Raw genomic sequence first — 22,071 nt, 5'->3', positions numbered from 1 at the left:
TTGGTTATCATCACCCAGCATAGTACTGTATATGGTTTCCTGGTGTACAGGAAACCATTTGGCTTGTCACTCAGTGTAGAGTCACCCATAGGCAGAAGGAAGAGGAAAGAATGAAGGAAAGAAAGACAGAAGATGGAGTGCAAAGTCACCCAGAGGCAGTAGGAAGAGGAATGAATGAAGGAAATAATAATAATAATCTGGTCTTTTGTTTCTCAGAAGCGATAGTTCATCCATAGGGAATTCACTAGTGCTCGACACACATATACATTATTTTTACAGTTACAAGAGTTGTGATATCTCTCATATACAATACAAATTTCATCAGTAAAAAAAATATGAAAGTAAAAAACTGTGGTGGTGCATACTGTACCAGCATTGCTCAGGACCTCCAGGTCTCTCCCCTCTTATGATGGGTGGCCCCTGGATCCCATTCTTCCTTAAACCTGGTCTTAGTGGAAGCCTACCACTGCAAAATTTTGTTTTCCAGGGTAAAATAATGTGGGTGGTGGTAGGTGGGGGTGCTCACCATCCACTCACTCGATGTAGTGCTACTTTTGGGTGACTTCCCTTTCCTCCTTTCCTTCCTTCTTTTCATCCTTCCTCTTGTCTTTCTTTCCTTCTTTCTTTCCTCTTCTGTCTATGGGTGCCTCTACACTGAGTGACAAGCCAAATGGTTTCCTGTACACCAGGAAACCATTTACTATGCTGGGTGGTAACCATATCACCAAACCATGGTGCCTGGTGGTTTAGTGGGTATTTAAGGTGCTCCAGCCAGATTGAGCCAGTGTAGGTTTATATCCAAGGGATGGTTGGGGTTTATTGCTCATGTAATGCCACTCAGGGGTGACTGAGGCTTGTCTATCTATCTATCTATCTATTGCCAGACGCCTCAATCCCGTTTGGGGTGGCCACAAACAAATCGCCTCCAAGTCGCCCTGTCCCCCGCCATATCACTGCCCTGCTCCCAACTCACACCCCCCTCTCTTATATACCTCTCCACCCCATCCCTCCATCTCATCCTCGGCCTCCCCCTCCCTCTTCCCCCCTCCACCTCACTCACATACACTCTCTTCATCAGTCTTTCACCCTCTATCCTCTCCACATAGCCAAACCACCTCAGTGTGTTCCTCATAACGCTTCTTATCACATCCACATGCACACCACAACGCTCCTTTATATCATCATTCATCAGCCTGTCTCTCCATGTACTCCACAGGCTCCTCTTAAATAACTCATTTCCACTGCTCTCACTCTTGACTTGTGTCCTTCCAACAACGTCCAAGCTTCACTTCCGTACGTAAGAGTTGGTATCACAATACTGTCATGTAGTAACTTTTTCACTTCCATGCTCAGTTCCCTGTTTCTTATCACTGCTTTCAAAGAACCAGCAACCTTTCTTCCCTGCTGTACCCTTTCAAGCACTTCACCCTCCAAACCTCCATCCTTACTCATCACACTATCCAAGTACTTAAACGTACTCACATTTTCCAACCTCGCTGTACATTCACTGACTTCACCTCTCTCAATGACCATCACTTTACTCTTCCCTACATTCACCTTTAGATTCCGTTTCTTACACACTCTCTCAAACTCATCCACCAAGCCTTGCAGCTCCCCTTCGTCTTCACTCAACAACACAGTATCATCTGCAAACAACAGTACAGGGAGTTTCCAAACACTCTCCTCTCTCACCAGGGCCACTCTAACATCCACTACCCTACCTTGTACCTCTTTAATTACCCCATCCATGTACAGATTGAACAACCATGGAGACATGACACATCCCTGTTTCAAACCAACTTTCAAAGAGAAAAATTCACTTAGTTCACCATCCACACGCACTGCAGCCTTCGCACCATCGTACATACTCTTCACAGCATTCAACAACTTCCCATCTACTCCATATATTCTTAACACTTTCCACAATCCTTGTCTATCCACCCTGTCATATGCTTTCTCCAAATCCATGAAAGCCGCATACAACTTCTTTCCCTTCTCTAGAAACTTTTCCACTAAAGATCTAAAAATGATTATCTGATCTACAAAACCTCTTCCCTTCCTAAAGCCTCCCTGTTCTTCTCCAACTAATTTCTCTGTTCTTTCTCTAACTCTATCAATAAGTATCCTACCATACACTTTTCCTATTATACTAAGAAGACAAATGCCCCTATGATTACCACACACTTCTTTTTCCCCTTTTCCTTTGTACAAGGGAATAATTATACCTGACTTCCAATCCTCCGGGACTCTACCTTCCTACCAGGCCAATCTGCACATCTTCCACATCCATTCTACTACTATCTCTCCCCCATGCTTCAGCATTTGACCACACACTCCATCAATTCCTGGGGCTTTCCCCAATTTAACTTTCTTCATTGCTTCCACAATTTCTATCCTACCGATTTCTTCCTGTCTTCTTACCTCCCTCCTCCTCCCAGCCATTCCCCAGCCACTTATACTCGCATTACTTCCATCCTCTACGTTCAGCAATTCCTTAAAGTGTTCTCTCCATCTGCTCACTTTTTCTCCCTTCTCCACTGGTAATCTACCATTTTTATCTTTCACTCCCCTGGTAACTTCACTTCCACCCTGTCTTACTCTTCTCACCTCTTTCCAGAACATTTTCTTACAGTCCCTCCACTTTACACTCAAATTCCTTCCAAATTCCTCATCCACTCTCTTCTTACTCTCTCTTACTAATCTTTTCACCTCTCTCTTTCTTTCTACATATAACTCTCTCTTCCGCTTCTCAACTTCTTCCACGCCCCTATTTCTCATCCATTCATTGTATGCTTTCTTCTTTTGTGCCACAGCCTGTTTCACCTCTTCAGTCCACCACGCTGTTCCTTGCACATATTTCTTCTGTAAATATCCTACACACACCTTCCACGTCTCCCATCTGCTCCAATTCATATTTGCCCAATCGTTCCTCCACTTCTTTCTTACACTCTGCCTTTTTCTCATCCTCTTGTAACCTTTCCACTCTCCTTGCAACTACTCCTTCCTCTCGTCTTTCCCTTCTTCTATTCCTCCATCTTACTTGAATTCTAATTCTGGCCACCACCAAGTAGTGGTCAGAAAGTCCACTCCCCCAACCTCTATAGACTCTTGCATCCTTTACACATCTTCGCATCCTTTCATCCACACACACATAATCAATCATTGCCTTCCTTTCATTCAGTTCACCACCCACCCTTCTCATCACTCGCCATGTATACCTGTGGATCATTTTATGCCTGAAGAGGGTATTGGCTATCACCAACCCCCTCCCAGCACAATTGTCCACTAATGTATTCCCATTCTCATCTATCTCAGCAGGCATACCCCACTCACCAACTATTCCATCCACCTTCACATTCCCAACTTTACCATTCATATCACCAATCAAAAACACTCTCTCATTCCTTCCAAACTTTTCCATGCACACTTCCACATTTGTCCAGAACTCTTCTCTCACTCTTCTAGCACGATCTTGCGTTGGTGCATACACACTCACAATCGCCCACATTTGTATTCCAACTTTCAACTTTACCCACACAATCCTTGACCCAACTGATCCATACTGTCTTATGCTCCTCTTCCATCTTTTACTCACAACTATACATACTCCTTCCTTTGCCCTCTCATTCTCACCTACTCCTGCACATATACCCCATCCATACTCCCATCCTCTCACACTTTCTCCTCTCCATTTTGTTTCAGTTATTCCACATACATCCACTTTTGCACCCTCAAGCACCTGGACAATCTCTCTCTCTTTCACCTCATCATTCGCTCCCCTTACATTCCAAGTTCCAATTACTATGTCCTTTGTCCGGTCCTTGGTCGTCATCGTTTGGTCAGTTCTTGTCTGAGGCTTATTGTTTGTTTTTTTAGTTAGTTGTTTTCCAGGGAGGGACACTAACCCTCCACCAACCCTTTTAGTCGCCTTTTACAACAAGCAGGGATACTGGGGGAGTATTCTTGAAAAAAACCCCTACCCCCAGGGGTAGGGGGCTTGTCACTCTCATCTTAAATGTCAAGACCAACTTGCCTTGCCTCAGGGTCCTACACTTCTCATGAGGCAACAAAGATTAGATGATGTACGTATGTAAATTACTATGGGTATGCATAATAGTATGGCCCAAGACCATCTGGGGTCACTTCCCCATAGGGGATGGTTCCTAGGGGTCCCATCCGGCCTATAGCCTGATACAGGTGAAGGTCTGTCATTCTGCATTAACCTGTGGATTGCGCAATTACCTTTATTTATCCCGCCCTGTGATTAGCAAAAAATGTTTCTGAATATTATACTCTTTAAGATAAATATCCAGGGCATCATCTGGTTAAAAGAAAAAAAAAAAAAAAAAAAATTCTCTCTCTCTCTCTCTCTCTCTCTCTCTCCCTCTCTCTCTCTCTCTCTCTCTCCGTCTTTGTGTAGGGCCATGCGTAAGTTTACCTGGGGGAGTAGTGAAAAAATTATTTTTTTTATTTTTTTATTATAAACATCCAGGGCATCATATGGTGGAAAAAAATCTCTCTCTCTCTCTCCATGTTTGCGTAGTGCCACGCATAAGTTTGCGTAGGGATGGAGTAGTCAGCAGTGATGCATGGCCAGCACAGTCTGAGCTGTTGCTTGCAACACGATGCTTCCCAGCCTGAGCTGTGGCTCACATTCCACGGGTTAAAATTCTGTTGTACAATCATGCCCAGAAAATAGTCGGAAAATACAGTATACAGTATTTTGTTGCCAGACTCTACTTAAAAAGGGGGGGGGGGTGCCTGATGGCCTAGTGGTCAATTTTTGGCCCAGAAATTGTATATTAAACCCTGAACAGCTATTATAGTTGGAGCAGAATTTTAACTAGGGTTAATCGGTCAAACTGATGAGCGTTGGTATGCTTCTTGAGGATGACTTCCCATTTGTAACTCCTGTGTTTAGAAACAAGTCGGATAGACTCTTGAAGAATAATTTCTGTACATCATTGGTCCTTACAGAGGGGCATTAACCCCACAGTGGCTGTGGGTTCAGAAATTTGTGGGCTCCCCTGGCCGGCCCCAGGGCCATTTTTTCACAGTTTTAAAATCTATTTCTTTTTCATACAGATGTGAAGAGAATTATCTGGCACACCTGGCAATGTGTTTTTTTAGCTTCCTAAACCCATCCTGTGATTTGCTATGATTTGGGGAAGCTGTCATAAAATTCACGAAATTCATTGTGCAGGTGCCATTAACATGCAACATATTTGCAAAAACATCCGAGAAAGTGACCACCTGAGTGCTTGGGATGGTAGAGTAGGGTCGGGTAAACATACCAGTGACCTTCGTTCCTCTTCCATACATGTTCGCAGTTTTCTGTAGTTCGCGCTAATTCAATGTTGCTGGCACATTTACAGTAAAGCATCGCCCAACAACAGTGGCCATTGAGGGGTTAAATTAATTAACTGTGTACTGCAATGTTACCAAAGACACATAATGCAGTTTAATAAGGAAATGCACTTTAAATGGACTGTACTTGATGTGCACAACACACAGCTAGGGATAACTTACAGTAGTAGGCATACAACATAACTAGATAACTTACAGTACTAGGCATACAGTGTAACAAGATGTACATTGCAAGGTAATGGGTGTGAGAGGGCAGTGTCAAAACCTCTTAGTTGTGAGAAATGAGAAAGTATGATGCAGGTATTGTTGAAAAAAATGTACCCCACAGCTAGAATTTAGAAATATGTACTAGTTTCTCAGTTACCCTGCTTGTTGAATAACTTTTTCAATCTCACTTCATTCAACTTCAGATATGGAGGACCTGGATCTCAACAAGTGAGTGACCGTTTCAAGATCGACTGGGGTGACTATCTTGCCTCAAGTCGTGGAGTCATTTATGCAACCATTGATGGACGTGGAGCTGGATATAGTGGAGAGAAGCTGCTTCATTCACTGTACTATGGTCTGGGCACACATGAGGTCGAGGACCAAATATCTGTCACTGCGTAAGAAATTTGTGATGCTTTGTAATGTACAGTGGAATGGTGTAGGTGTCTATATATACCTGGTAATTGTATACATGATTTGACCTAAGCTTGTGTTTACATAGTTGTAGTATGCAGAATATGAGCCTAGTTCAGTGTAAGTGTGGGTGTGGGTGGGTGCCCTTTACGAGAACCACCTTGTCATGGTGGGGGGCATGTGTGCCCTGTAAATCTGGAGGACCGTACCAGTGGAAGGAGATTTACCCATGCTGGAGGGGCCATCAGTAAGGGGTCATACTAAGTGTTCCCAGGTCCATTGCCATGTGGGTTGCCCTTGGTTGGGTCAAGGCTACAGGAGTAAACCTGGAACAAAAAATCCGTGAGTGGAGTCCCATGGAAGGCAGGGCTTGACAGACAGAGCTCCTGGCAGACTTCTGCAACCCTGCTCAGTAGATGGTCATCATGAATCTTCTTACCATGATCACAGGCTGAGAAAGGCCAAGCCCTGTGTCAGTAAGGACTGCATACCCTCGCCATCACACCAAATCCATTCATTGCTCAAGCCCAGTGCTGTACTCACCTCCCATATCATCTTTCACCAAAACAAAAGACCCACAGTGACAGGATAGGGTGATAGTGACAGGGTCTTGGATGTGGCTGGAAGTTACTAGCTCAAGTCCTGCACATAGGCGGCATTGGCCCAGTGGACACTGGCATGACGGCATAGGAATAGGTCATCCTGCCGGCAGCATCCAGTACGACTAAGCAGCCAGAGACGATGCCCAACTGCTTACCCCTGATGGGGAGGGGTTTAGAAATGGTAATCTAAATATTTGCTGCTCTGCATCACCTGGGCAGATAGCTGCATCTGTCAAGGCATCCCACAATGCAGTCGTAAAACCAAAATATTCCCTCTGACTTTTGCTGCCTGGAGTATACAAACCTTGCTTGATACTGACCACGACACAAGACCATGCCACAGAACTGCCTTTATTGCCCATGAACTAAAAAGATATAAAATTGACACTGCTGTCTTGTCTGAGACTCTCCTCTCAGGAGAGGGCAACGTTACAGAAGCAGAAGGGTATACCTATTTCTGGAAGGGATATGCAGACGATGTAAGAAGAAACCATGGTATTGACTTTGCAGTCCAAAACAACCTTCTACAGAATATCCAAGGACACCAGTGAGTATATCAGAGAGGTTGATGTCCTAGCACATACTACTCTCTAAAGGCCAATATGCAACACTCATCAGTTCCTATATCCCAATGCTTGATTCTGAGGACATCATCAAAGATTGTTTTTATGACTCTTTTTCATGATACCATTCATTCAGTACCACCTAATGACAAACACACCCTGCTTGGAGATTTTAATGCCTGAGTAGGAAAAGATAATCACTGCTGACAAGGCATTATAGGCTGCCATGGTGGTGGTAACATGAACAGCAATGGCCTTAGACTGCTTTCCTTATGTCCAAAACACAGTCTGGTCATCACCAACACCATCTTTCAGCTCAAGAATAAACACGAGATGACATGGATGCACCCACGATGTAGACTTTGGCACCTAATGACCATGTAATTGTAAGGCAGTGAGATAAAAAAGAAGTTCTTATAACCCGAGTTGCGAGAGGTGCTGAGCGCTCCACAGGCCATAACCTTATGGTCACCAAACTGCAGTCGGTCATATGCCCACAAATGCACCACAGACCATCCATCAAGAAACTAAACTGCAGTAGCTTAAAGGATGTTGCGATGTGTAACACCTTCCACAGCTCTGTTATGGAGAAGTTCTCTCAATGCCTACTGCTTGATCCAAACAACAATGCAACAAACCTACATGCAGAGTGGCTAAACATTAGGACACTGCTTCAAAGCACTTCAGATGAGCCACTAGGCTTCTTCACACGCTGCCATAAAGACGGGTTTGGCGAAAATGCTGAGGGCATATATAACCATCTTGCAATGAAGAAAAGAGCACATAACAACTGATTGGCTCATCCTAGCTCCTCAACCCTAAAAACTGAATTCAAGAATCTCAGAATGAAACCCAGAGAAAACTGCCTTATATGGAAAACAAATGTTGGACTGAGCAAGCAAAGAAGCAGCAAAGACTGGCTGATATAAACGACCACCATGGGTTCTACAAGTCCATTAAAACCATCTGTGGGCCAACCAAACACATTGTAAACCCTGTTCAGTCAGCCCAAGGAGAGCTTCTGAAAGGCAAGCAAGCAATCCTAGAAAGATGGGCGCAACCCTTCAATATCTTACTGAATTGAAAAAACCTGGTGGAGCATTAATATCCTCGATAACATCCCAAGTACTCCTCAGGCAGCAGACCCTGATGTCCCACCTACACTTGCAGAAACTATTCAGGCCATCTGATCTCTAAAAAATAACAAAAGCCCTGGCCCTGATGGCATATGATCTAAGGTGATCAGAAGGAGTGGCCAGTTACTTCTCCAGCACTTCCATAATCTCATACTGAGTATCTGAAACCTAGAACAAATTCCATCTGAATGGCTTACCTCTGATACTGTAACTGTCTACAAGAAGAAAGGAGACCGCTCAAATTGTGACAACAGCAGAGGCATCGCCCTCATTGTGAATGCTAGTAAAGTACTAGCTAAGTTAATGTTATTCAGACTGACAAAACATTTGACTAGGTCAACACTTCCTGAAACACAGTGTGGATTTCAGAAGGAACGAAGTACTGTACTGTACCTGTGATGTGATCGTTGTTGCCGGACAGATACAGGTGTACCCCGAGATAAGATACCACTAGATGTGATATCCTGGCTTAGCGATGGGGGTAGAAGTACCACCATACCTCGCCTAACAGTGGCTAAACCCTGGTTTAACGATGGGTTTTTATTTTTTATTTTTTTACCGATTTTGATGATATTGTAGACTTACACTTTGTGCTTAGGTTGATTTATAAACTGTTTTTAGATGTAGATTAATGTAGTTTAGTCATAGATGGGGTGAACATTGTCATTAGGGGGGACAGTTTACTAAGTTCGATTGTTTTCCAGACATATTTGACGATTTTCAGATATTATTTTTGGGTTTAAGTGAGTTATAAACTGCTTTTAGGCTTAGTTTAGCTTGTTTTAAACCTACCTGGGGGTGTAGGTTAGCTAGAAACTTGTTTTTTGACTCATTTGGGTGGGTTTGAGACTTGGTTGGGGGGGAAACTCAAGGCTCAAAAATGCATCCCTATACTTTACATGTTAAAGCTACCCCGAGATGCAATACCCCGCCTAGTGATGGGTTTTTACTTAACCAGTTGCATTGTTAAACCGGGGTACACCTGTACAAGAGAAATGCCACAAGCAGAACTATGACTTTTATATTGCATTCATTGATCTTGCAAAAGCATTTGACACTGTCAACAGAGAGCTTTTAAGGAATGCTCTTTCAAAATTTGGAGTTCCAAGCAAATTTTTTACCTTCCTGAAGAGTCTGCATGACAACATGAATGCTCTTGTATCCATAGATGGGAGCAAATCCGAACCCTTTTGTGTGGATGTAGGCATAAAGTGAGGATGTGTCCTGGCTCCTGTCATTTTCAGTATCAGTCTCACTGCAGTCACCCTTTTAAGGCACCAACAAATGAACTCTGATGATGGAATAAAATTCCAGATCATCTCTGTCTAGACAGTAACTTTTTAAATCTCAGACTTCTTCAAGCACAGTTGAAGAGTGAAATAACTCACTTCCTAGAGCTGCAATATGCTGATGACTGTGCTGTCCTTACACATACCCCAGAAGCCCTACATCAGTCTTTCACCATCATTTCCAATATATATCATGCAATGGTTCTCCAAATAAATGTCAATAAAACAGAAATAATATCTCAGAGAAACAATGCAGCAGAGCTTCTTGCATTTCAGATAAATGATGAAAATGTAAAACAGGTGGAAAATTTTACCTACTTTGGAAGTGTGCCCACAGATAAACATAACATTGATGCAGAAGTCTTTGCATGAATCAGTCACACCTGAGCCTCTTTTGGGCATCTTAGATCCAGAGTCTCTGAAAACACCAACTTAAGAATGGAGACAAAGGTATCAGATTATACAGCTGTATGCCTCTCCACCCTCTTATATGGTGCCGAATCCTGGACTACTTACCAGCGTCATGTCAAACAACTTTAGTCTTTTCACGTCCGATGCATACAGCACATCCTAGGACTCACTTGGGAGGATAAAGTCCCTCACTCACAAATTCTTCGCCAGGCAAAATCAGCCAGCGTAGAAACCATGCTGGCTAAAAAAACAGCTTAGTTGGGTCAGACATGTGTTCCACATGCCTGAGCGCCGCCTCCTCCACCAGTTTCTGTATGGCCAACTCCCTGCAGCATGCCGCAACCCAGGGGGACAGAAGAAAAGATATAAATATCATATAAGGGCAACCCTGAAGAAATACAATGTCATACCAAAAGATCTTGAAACCAGTGTCTCTGACAGAAAACAGTGGCAAGCTCTTAGCATTGAAGAACCCATTCATCTAGAAGAAACTTGGGACCAAGCCAGACAATAGCGTGGACAGTGGAGGCACAACCAAAACAGAGTTCTCCAAGCAAACCTGGACTTGACATGCCAACTATGTGTTAAAGTTGGTGGATCCAGAATTGGTTTGCACAGTCACACACATTGGCACTAAAGACTGAGAAACACACGATCTTAGTACAGCAGCTGCCATCTTTTGTAGAAGGACAGCTTTAAGTAAGTAAAGTGTGTGTGTGTGTGTGTGTGTGTGTGTGTGTGTGTGTGTGTGTGTGTGTGTGTGTGTGTGCCAAATTCAAAACGCGTCTGTTTTAGTGCAGTAAATTAACCAAAAGAATGACTCGCATTAACATAATTTCGCTGCGTTCATTGTGAAAACAAAGTAAGATTCACTTTATTTAACCCTCTCTTGGTCAGGACAAATCTAGTGGTGCATTCCAGCTAACGGTAGACGATTTCATTCAGCTGACAGTGAGTCATAGGAGTCAGAATTAATGGCATGAGTGAGGTTGGTGGACAAAGAGGGGGTGGGGAACATGGAGATAACAGTGATATAATAGTGAAAAAAGTAGAGAATGATGATGAAGATGGTGGAAATTTTGAAGGGGGTGAGAATGATGATGTAATGGAAATGACAGTGAAATGGTGGAAATGATGGTGAAGTTGTGAAAATAATATAAGTGGTGGAAGTGATGAAGGCATTAGGGAAAAAAAAAAAAAAAAAAGCATTCGACCACGAATGCGTATCGTCCCCCACCAAAGAAAGGAAAAAAAAAAAAATGCATCAGTAATCCTTTGGCAATCGGAGGCATATCATTGCAGCTTTGCCAAAATAGACAAAAATAGTCTTAGGATCTCGTTATTTACTCCTACTAAGTTAAATATAACGCAAGCAATCAGAAACCTGAAGTCAGGGGTATTATGTTAGTGAAGGTCATTGAGTATAACATGTCTCTGAAGAATTTCTAATAGTTAACTTTTAAATAACCGTTTTCTTCGTTAAGAGTAAGGCAGAATATGGTGAACATACCAAGATACCTGGTAATTGAAAAAGTAAGAGGGTAATAAATTTCTTCTTCCAAGATCCCCTGGCAATCGGAGGCATATCATCGCAGTTTCGCCGCAGTTATTAACGAACAAGTCATATATCCCGGGATATTGGCGGCAAAGTTTGGATAAAATTTGTCCGCTTGATTCTGAGACATTTTGGTACCAGCCAGACACATAAACATACACACAGATGCAGGCGATTACATTATCGCCTCGCTAGGCGGGCGATAATGATGATGGTGGTGGAAACGGGTGAGGGTGAAACAAGAGAAGTACAGAGGAAGTGGGATGTCTTTCTAGACCTCTATAATTATTCAGAGAAACAAGAGAGAGAGAGAGAGGAAGTGGGATGTCTTTCTAGACCTTTATAATTCGGGAGTGGAAAAATATTTGCCAAGAGTAAGGGGAAAAGAAAGCAGGAAAAAGGAGTGGTTTAATAGAAGGTGTATGATAGCAAAAACAGAGAGGGACATGGCATGGAACAACTGGAGAAAGAAAGGTAATAAAAGAACAAAGGAAGAATATAAGAGAACTAGAAATGGATATACAAAAATACGTAGAGAGGAAGAAAGGAACTTTGAAAAAGGTCTAATTGACAAATGTAAGGATGAGCCCAAATTGTTTTATAGATTTGTCAATGGCAGATTGAAACAAAAGGAAGGAATCACCAGACTGAGAGTAGAAGGAGAGGTCTATAAAGATACGGCAGTTCAAGCTGAAATAATGAACACGTTTCCAATCGGTTTTCACTAATGAAAGGGAGTTTGTGGAAGGGAAAGGAGTGACTAGAAATGTAGTGATAAAAGATATAAAAGTGGAAGTGCAGGAAGTTTAAAAATTACTGGAAACTCAAGATACAGTATAAGGAAAGCCCCAGGACCGGATGGAATCTCTAGTTGGGTACTTAAGGAATGCAGAGAACAACTGGTGGATAAGATTCACAGTTTAATTGTGTGTTCTCTGGAAGAGGAGAAAGTGCCTCGGGAATGGAAGGGGGCAAATGTGGTACCAATTTATAAGGGAGGAAACAAGGAAGAACCCCTGAATTATAGACCAGTGTCCCTAACCAGCATGGTAACAAAATTGTGCGAGAGAATCCTGAAAGATAGATGGATAAAATATCTGGAAGAGATGAATATTTTGGCTGAAAGTCAGTTTGGATTCAGAAGTGGAAGGTCATGTGTTTCCAACTTGTTGAGCTTTTACTCAAGAGTGATTGATGTGCTACAGAAGAGAGACAGTTGGATGGATTGTATGTATTTAGATTTGGAGAAGACCTTTGACAAGGTACCCCATAAGAGACTAATATGGAAATTAGAGCATGTAGGAGGACTAAAGGGAAACCTCTGGAATGGATGAGAGACTTTTTGAGAGACAGACAAATGAGGACAGTAATAAAGGACAGGATGTCTGGATGGAGGGAAGTAACAAGTGGAGTCCCATAGGGCTCGGTGTTGGCGTCAGTAATGTTCCTGATTTACGTAAATGACGTGGGATGGAGTGAACAGTTATGCAAGTCTGTTCGCTGATGATGCAAAGATCTTGAGGAAGGTAGAGGTTGAGGAGGACTGTATAATGCTGCAGGAGGATCTTGATAGGATACATGATTGGAGCCGTACGTGGGAAATGAAATCCAATGCAAATAAAAAATGTAAAATATTGGAAATGGGTAAAAGTACTAAGAGGCCATCAAATAATTATTTGTTGGGTAATGAACCATCACAAAAGTAAGAGAAGGGAAAGATTTGGGAGTGCTGGTCCAGGATAGTTTGTCACCTGAAAAACATATCAACAAGACAATGACAAACTCTTGACTAACATAAGAGTAGCATTTCATTACATGGTTGAGGAGATGATGAAAAAATTAATAGTGGCCATGATCCACCCCAGATTATAATATGCAGCAGTAATGTGATCCCCACACAAAAAGAAAGATATAAACAAGATTGAGAGAATACAAAGAACAGCAACCAAGATGGTCCCCAGTCTGGCAGAGCTGTCATACAGAGAGAGGCTGGAAAAGCTGGATATGCCTTCCTTAGAGGAAAGGAGAGAGAGGGGTGACATGATTGCAGTGTTCAGGACCATGATGGGAGTAGATATAACCGACAGAGAAGATATGTTTGTATGGTATAAGAGAGTAACAAGAGGACACGGAATGAAACTGAAGAAGCCAAGCTGCTTGAAGGATATCAAGAAATACAGACCTGTGGAATAGCCTGGACAAAGAGATCGTCCAGTCTAAAAACTTAAATGAGTTTAAAGCAAAATTTGACTTATTGAGAAACAAAGACGGGACCCTGTTAGCGTAGCTCATTTCCTGTATATCTGTCAATGTATCTGTCTATTGCCAGACACCTAAATCCCATATGGGGTGGCGATAAACATATCGTCTCCACGTTGCCCTGTCCCTCGCCATTTCACTGCCCTGCTCCCAGTTCACAGCCCCCTCTCTGATATACCTCTCCACGCCATCCCATCATCTCATCCTTGGCCTCCCTCTCCACCTCACTTACATACACTCTTCTCATCAGTCTCTCACCCTCTATCCTCTCCACAATTAGGTAAATACATTAAATAATAATAGCTCCATTATTATTCATTTGTGACAGTTGCATTATAGAAGAAATGCATTTCTAAATGTTGCAATGAAGCACTTCAGAATCCTTGAAATCCAGTTGTGGCTTCTGTTCACTACTATCCTTCATTCCTTGTTCCCAAGGCCAGAGTGATAGAGGTCAGATATTTGAAGATTTGTGAGTGTGAGATTCTTAGCCTGGACTTTGATTTTATTTATTTGTGACAGTGTTGTCTGCCACCAAATAAATGATTGTAAGACTAGTTCTCATCAAGACCATAAGTGTAGCTTGTAGCCATACTTCACTTGCTCTCATGGTTGTACTTTTCAAGAGGGTGGTAGCCATCCAACCACTGCACACACCAGTGTTTTTGGCCCATGAAATTAATCTTATAATACATGCAGAATGGTTATGATGATGCTTGCATACTAAACTTTTTTTTAATTCTGTATTTGATGTAGAGTTCTGTTCAGCAGGTACCAGATTCACTTAAGCTAAGGCACTATAATAAAGAAATTATCATTATCCTTTCTGTTTAGTATATATAAGACTCATCTGATTTTCTCTTTTTCAGTGCTCTTCAGAAAAATTTCCCATTCATAGACTCCTCACGGACAGCTATTTGGGGATGGTCCTATGGTGGTTATGTCGTTGCTGCTGCACTTGCCAGGGACTATGATGATGTATTCAAATGTGGTATTGCAGTTGCACCTGTAACATCATGGATATATTATGGTAAGTAACACAAAATTCTGGACTGGTGATGAACTCTTAGATAACATTTAAAAGTGGAAGGTATTGAAGTGTACCAAGTTGTCTTGGCCTCCAAGTATTCTGCCATAACTGAACAGTACTATTGCAGCCTTGGCTCCTCTAAAGTCATATACAGTGATCCTTCAATTATTTGACCCTTGGTCAACCAACTCTCAGATTAACTGATCATGTAATAACCTTACAAACACTATATTAGTTCATCAGTCCCAGTCAGCCACTAGCTATATGAGCTGTGAAAAATATATCTTCAGTCACATTTTGTTCTTTGTCTTGCGATCAAAGTGCTAGCTTTTATTTTTATTTATTAATTTGGTTTACAAATGTTGACTACTGATTTCTTTCGTGAAGTGAAATTACAAAGAAAAGCATGTAGTACAAGATTCTGTTGAGATTTCAGATGCTGAAGATAGCTGACTCCGGTATTTATGTTGATATAGAGTCTCAGTAGTTTTGGCCTGAGTGTAGAGGTGTATGAGAGGGGGGGGTGTGAGCTGGGAGCAGGGCAGGGAAATGGCGGGGGACAGGGTGACATGGAGCCGATTTGTTTGTGGCCACCCCTTACAGGATTAAGGCATCAGGCAATAGATAGATAGATAGATAGATAGATACACATTAAAAAATCTTTGGAATGATAGAGTATTGTTCTAGTTTTGTCCATACAGACTTAACCTGACATGGGATGTTTGGAAGTTATATCTTAGTAATTGCAGCAGTTTTTCCCAATACCACGTCCATTGCAAATTGACAGTCATATTTTGGGATAAGCAAGAGGAAAATCAGGCGATGGCTTTCAGTTGGAGAGAAATGTACCTTACTGAGGGTAGGATTTTGTGTGTGTGGGAGGGGGGGCTGCAGCTGTAGGCTATCTGTTCTTACACAGCTAAACCGTAAACTTGGCAGACCGTGCACATTGACTCTGCATGAATAAGCCTCTTTAACCCATTATAGTAAAGCTGATGTGCTAACTATCTCCAGTCATACCCCTACTTGACTGCAAAAAATCCCTGTGACCCTCTTCTGGGCCACAGATATGCTTCATAAGGATGTAGCATACTGTATAGAAGCAAAGCTGACATAAAATGGACATTAAATAGGTTCAAATCAGTAAAAAGTCGGGGGGGAAAAAATGACTGATGACTGCTGGCTAGCATGATCAAGAGGAGGGGGGGATCTAAGACTGAGATTTACCTCCAGCTCCTCTACTGGGGTTTTAGGGTGTACTCCCACACCTCTCAGACTCTGCCATCATCTGACAAGGCTTCAACTGGTGCAAGTGGGTTAGCCTGGTTGAGGTGGGGAGGAAGCAGTTGGTTGGTATAGCAGCAGAAGGTAGGCCATGATGAGACACTGATGCCTGCTGTTGATAGATTTGTAAAGATCTGTTTGGACTTTTATTTAGGCCTGGTCCAGCTGTTCAAGAAGCTCATCACAGTCAGGGAAGTTGTAAATGTACAGCATCTTTTTCTTGATCTAGTCATCAAGGTGTAGGATATCGCATAGCATCCCCTGTCGTTAGTGGGGCTTGGTGTGGCTCTGGCTGTCTTTTCTTTTTTTCCTGTGTTCATGCTTCCAAGCTAGCCAAGGCAGTGTTGTCATATACTGTAGTGACATCTGGTCCCCTTCAGGCATCTCCAGAATGATCTCTTGGAGGATGTCAGCAAATCCCCCATCTGGAATGCATCAAGCAGCCTTTGCTACATTCTCCAAAGTATTCATAATAGGAGTGGGAGAGACTGCGAGGAAGATGCGGGGCAACAGCATTTTTCAGTCATGCTTGATCACACAAGGCATTACAGTACTTTTCCCCGTGCACTAATAACATTTTCTAGTGCATATGTGGGTACTCGCACCCAGGTAAGAGTGAGTGGAGATTTGAGTGATGAGTTTTCCGTGAATGTTGGTGTGCATCAGGGGTCAGTTTTGAGTCCCATGTTGTTTATCATGGTACTTGAAGCCCTCTCACTTGACTTCAGAAATGGACTCCCGTGGGAGAAGTTGTATGCTGATGATTTGGTGTTGATTGCAGAGAACAAAAGGGAGGCGGAGGAAAGGTTTAGGAAGTGGAGAGATGGTATGGGGCACAAGGGCTTAAGGGTAAATGCAGATAAAACAAAAGTGATGATATCTAGAGTTGGTGATGGTACAGTCAAAGACGTGGGAGAGTGGCCATGTACAGTTTGCCACAAGGGCATGGGAAGTAATTCCATCTTGTGCAGTGTTTGTGATAAATGGGTGCACAAGAGATGTAGTGGTATCAGAGGTAGACTGCAAGATAATGCTGATTTTATGTGTGCGGCGTGTCTGGGAGAGCAGATAGAGATTGTCAGGCGTGAAAGGATTGAACTTGCTGGTGAATCTCTTAAGTGTGTGGAAGAGTTTTGTTACTGGGGAGACTTGTTGTGTGCTGGAGGTGGGGCTGGAGCTAGCTCTGTGGCTAGGGTGAGAAGTGGTTGGAAGAAGTTCAGGGAGCTCTTACCTCTTCTGACATTGAGAGGATTCTCACTACATGCTAAGGGGTCTTTCTATGCAGCATGTGTTAGGAGTGTAGGCTGTATGGTAGTGAGACCTGGGCAGTAAAGGAGGAGGATATTCGCTGGCTCAGACGTACAGAAATGACAATGATTAGGTGGATGTGTAGTGTGTCCCCTCATCCAAGGTCTGGGGGGGCTGGGTTTACAATGGAAGAGTTGAGAGGTAGGATGGGACTGGAGTGTATTGGTGTTGTGATGAGGAGAGGTAGATTGAGATGGTTTGGGCATGTGGAGAGGATGGGGGAGGATAATTGGGTGAGGAAGGTGTGAAGTGTTAATATTGAGGGTGGGGTTGCGAGGGGTAGACCGAGAAAGACGTGGGACGAGGTCATTAAGTGTGACCTCAGGGTTGGGACTGAACAGGGAGGCTGCAATAGATTGTGCAGCATGGAGAGCCGCCATTAGGTGACCAAGGCCGACGCATGGAAGCATGATGGAGCCTTTAAAAATGAAACGAAACGAAACGATCCTTCAGACTAATTTTTCCAACATTCCTTGAATTCCTTGATGTTCACTGCAGGGCTAGAAGTGTCTTGTTCTGCCTGCACTATGGAAAAGTTGTTGTCAGTCTCCATCCCCAATCCTCCAGCTTCAGATCCCAGCTTCTTCCTCTCTGCTGTTGCGTAATGCAGTTGCTCAAAGGCAAGCTGCAGACACTATCCCTTGGAAGTTGTGATTACTTTAGTGGGTGTGTTAGGTGGCAAGAGAGGATCTCTATAGTAGGATGGTGGCTGACTAGGTAAGCTGGATGACTGGAGCAGTCATCAAGCAGCAGGATGATCTTGAATAGCAGCTTGCATTGCTTGCAGTAGGCCTTTACCATGGGTATCAGCACGTCAAATCCAGTTGTGACGAGTGAAGCAGTTGCCCAGTCTTTATGGCTGAAAATTCAGTGTATCCCTAGGATTTCCAAAAATGACACATTTTGGCAAACTGGTGGACTACCACATGCCATAGTTTGCATTTGCCAGTTGCACTGACTGCCAACAGCAGTGTAAGGCATTCCATGCTTTAAAACCCAGGGCACTTTTTTCTTCCCAAGTGAGGAGTGTTGAGTAAGCGAGACATTTCCAAAAGAGTCTGGTCTTATATATCTACAACCCCCTAAACTGTGGAAGGAAAAGAGTCTGCAGCAGTCTGATCACTGCTTACCTCATTAGGCAATCCAGCATGATGCAACTTGTTCCTTCACACATACTTTTCAAACTACCCTTTGCATACATTAATGGAAGAGGATTTTCAGCTCTCATGATACATGCCACTTTCAGATACATTTCCTCAGCTTTACACTCCATAATACTGCTGTCCACTGGGAGATGCTGCTCATTCAGTCACGACTCTCTATACGACAGGGTTACAGCAATGACCACTTATTGTATAATGAGATCGATACAGCATGAATTCAGTAGGGATAGGGAGGGTGCCCTTGACCATAAAAAAAAAAAAAAAAAACTTTTAGGCTCGCCCTTGGGCCCCCTTGAGTAGCACCACACTTTCTTCATGGGGCAGCATGCTTGCCTGACACAATTTTCAAGGCACAAGTTTCAATATTTTACACAAAAATGTTATAGCTTCATGTAATATTGCACACTGCAATTTGTTAAGCATCTGCACCCTTATTTGGTGATAGCAATGGTGTTTCAGTGACCTGTCATGCACAAAATGGAACGAAAGGCAGACAAGCATAACAAATGTAAACACTGGGTGGTCATTTTGGCTCAGTCAGCTGACTAGGAGGCTGAGTACATGTGGCTGACATGAAATCCAAGTCACAAGTTACAGTATTGCACACATAAAAAGTTATTATTTCACACAAAAAGTTATCTGTCTATCTATCTATCTATCACTTCACTTAATATTGCACACTGCATTATTGTTAAGCACATGCAGTGTCATTTGGTGATAGCAGTGGTGTTTCCATGGTCTTCCATGCACAAAATGGAACAAAAGGCAGACAGTCACAGTAAACGTAAATACTGGGTGAGCACAGACAGCTGACTTTTGGTTTGCGAGCACCACTGTGACTGCATGAGATTCTTGGAGGTTGCTGTTGCAGTTATCGTTCTTGCGAAATTGCATTATCCCAGAAAAAGAGTATAACTTTTGAAATATCATTATGATGATCTGACACACAGAGAACAGTTGTATAAGAGTTGACTGTACTGAGCCGAGCTAAAATTCATCAGAATTTTCTGTTCTAATTAACCCTCGCGCGCACGAAAAGTATCAGTAAGTTTTCCGGCGCACGATTTTATCTGCGAAGCCGCCCGGCCCAGCTGCCCACGCGCGGCAAATAACACGTATTCGCTCCTTATTTTCGCCACCCAAACATCAATATACTGCCATGAAACCTATGTCATCTTATTCGTCGATGTTTGTTCTATCTGATAGGCACCACAAAAAAAAACAGGAAAACACAAATAAAACAACATTAGGCGGCCGTGAATAAAATTTCGCTACATCACATTCACTTCCCAACATCACCATTCGAATGTTTTCCATCATACAGGAAAATGTTATTAGAAGTTTTGATAGAGAATTTCATCAGCTTTCTAAAGAGACAAATCCGGTGTTGATACGATTTGTAGTTTTCGAGAAAATAGCCAAAAACTGAAAGCCATTTTTGAAAAAAAATCGAGGAGCTCTAAAACCCAAATTTTCTCGCACGTTATGTTTTTATTGCAAAATATTATGCAGAATTTCACCAGCTTTCTAATGACCTAATCCTTTTTTCGATACGCCTCATAGTTCTCGAGTAAATCGCCAAAAACGCTGGGAACTCACGTCCATACGTCACTTTTGCGATGTGCGCACATCATACGCAATATTCCTGCCTACGTAACAACGAATTCTTATTATAGATATTACATTGTTATGTCGTGTACATAGGTAGAATTTACTGCTGTTTATCATGGTTCTTATAGGAAATCGATACGTCCAATAGTTTTCGAGCAGTTGGCCGACAAAGTGAGATTACTCCTCCGAGCGCTTTTGACAGTCTTTTCCCCCAACTTTTCCAACAGAAAATGCTCCCAGAGGCTTATATTCTGCAAATGAACATACGTAGAATTTACTGCTCTTTATCATGGTTCTTACGGGAAATCGATACTTCCAATAGTTTTGGAGTACTGTAATTGGACGACAAACGTAGAATACTCTTCCTCACTCGCAAGCAAGATAAAAAACATTTTCTCTGCCTCACCCCCAGCTACATATTTTCGCTCGTTAAGTTTTATTATTTTCTTTTTTTACTCAAAGTATGCACGTAAAATATCATAAGGTTTTTGATGGTGCTGTCAGAAACTCGACATGACCACTAGTCTTTTTGCTAGGTTCTGATACTGAAGCAGAACTTTCTTCCATCTCATATGTGTGTGTGTAAAAAACATTACTTATTTGTGTCAAAAATATTGAACTATAGAAATAGGTCAATATACAGATCAACAAAATATGGATAACTCACTTCCTCCAGAGGTGTTGAGATGCTGGCAGTAGCTTGAAGATGAGGAGTTTATGTAGTGTGTGAGCATGTATGTGTGTGGGTGAGCGTGTATTTGTGTGGGTGAGCATGTGCGTGTGTGGGTGAGTGTGTGTGTGTGGGTGGGTGTGGGTGTATTTACCTATTTGTAGTATACAGGAATTGAGCAATGCTCGTGTTGTTCTGTCTCCATATCCACATTTATCAAGTCTACCTTTACACACATGAATGTTTTTCTCATACACCACCTCTTTGTCTAAGTCGTTCCAAATATTTAAGTATTTACCTAATATACCTAATTGTGATATACACGGAATGTACTATGCTCGTGGGTTTCCGTCGCTGTTTCTCAATAAGTCGAATTTAACTTTAAACTCGTTCAAGTTTTTAGACTGGACGATCTCTTTGTCCAGGCTATTCCATAAGTCTATACTTCTGTAAGGAAAGCTATATTTCTTGATATCCTTCAAGCAGCTTGACTTTTTCAATTTCATTCCATGTCCTCTTGTTGCTCTCTTATCCCATACAAACAGATCTTCTTTGTCAATTTTATCTACTCCCACCATGGTCCTGAACACCGCAATCATGTCTCCCCTCTTTCTCCATTCCTCTAACGAAGGCAAATCCAGTTTTTCCAGCCTCTCTCTGTATGACAGGTCTGTCAGACTGGGGACCATCTTGGTTGCTGTTCTTTGTATTCTCTCAATCTTGTTTATATCTTTCTTTTTGTGTGGGGACCACGCTACCGCTGCATATTCTAACCTGGGGCGGATCATGGCCACTATCATCATTTCCTCATCCATATAATGAAATGCTACTCTTATGTTAGTCAAGAGTTTATAAGTCTCTCCAACTATCTTGTTAATGTGCTTTTCTGGTGACAAACTATCTTGGACCAGCACTCCCAAATCTTTCTCTTCTCTCCTTTTTGTGATTAATTCATTACCCAAAAAATAATTCAGTGATGGTCTCCTGGTACTTTTACCCATTTCCAATATTTTACATTTCTTAACATTAAATTTCATTTCCCACGTCCGGCTCCAATTGTGTATCCTATCCAAATCCTCCTGCAGTATTTTACAATCCTCCTCAATCTCTATCTTCCTCAAGATCTTTACATCATCAGCAAACAGACTTGCATAAGTGTGTGTGCATTTGTGTGTGTGTCTGTGGCTGTGGCATATTTTCTT

At 42.4% G+C, this 22,071-nt stretch overlaps 1 protein-coding gene across 1 annotated transcript in view; it reads left to right on the top strand.

Annotated features, from left to right (window-relative positions):
* The window catches only part of LOC145411048 (venom dipeptidyl peptidase 4-like), a 291,505-nt gene that overhangs the window by 221,201 nt on the left and 48,233 nt on the right, over nucleotides 1–22,071 (top strand). The window contains exons 15-16 of the mRNA XM_080281110.1: nucleotides 5,778–5,972; nucleotides 14,673–14,833. Coding sequence (XP_080137236.1) covers nucleotides 5,778–5,972; nucleotides 14,673–14,833 — 356 coding nt within the window. The remainder of the gene's footprint in view (nucleotides 1–5,777; nucleotides 5,973–14,672; nucleotides 14,834–22,071) is intronic.

Source organism: Coenobita brevimanus, chromosome 87 (assembly GCF_032717465.1).
Source record: "Coenobita brevimanus isolate Jiangsu-jjx chromosome 87, ASM3271746v2, whole genome shotgun sequence".
In the NCBI taxonomy this organism is placed as follows: Eukaryota; Metazoa; Arthropoda; class Malacostraca; order Decapoda; family Coenobitidae; genus Coenobita; species Coenobita brevimanus.
This window is presented reverse-complemented; position numbering and strand designations above follow the sequence as displayed.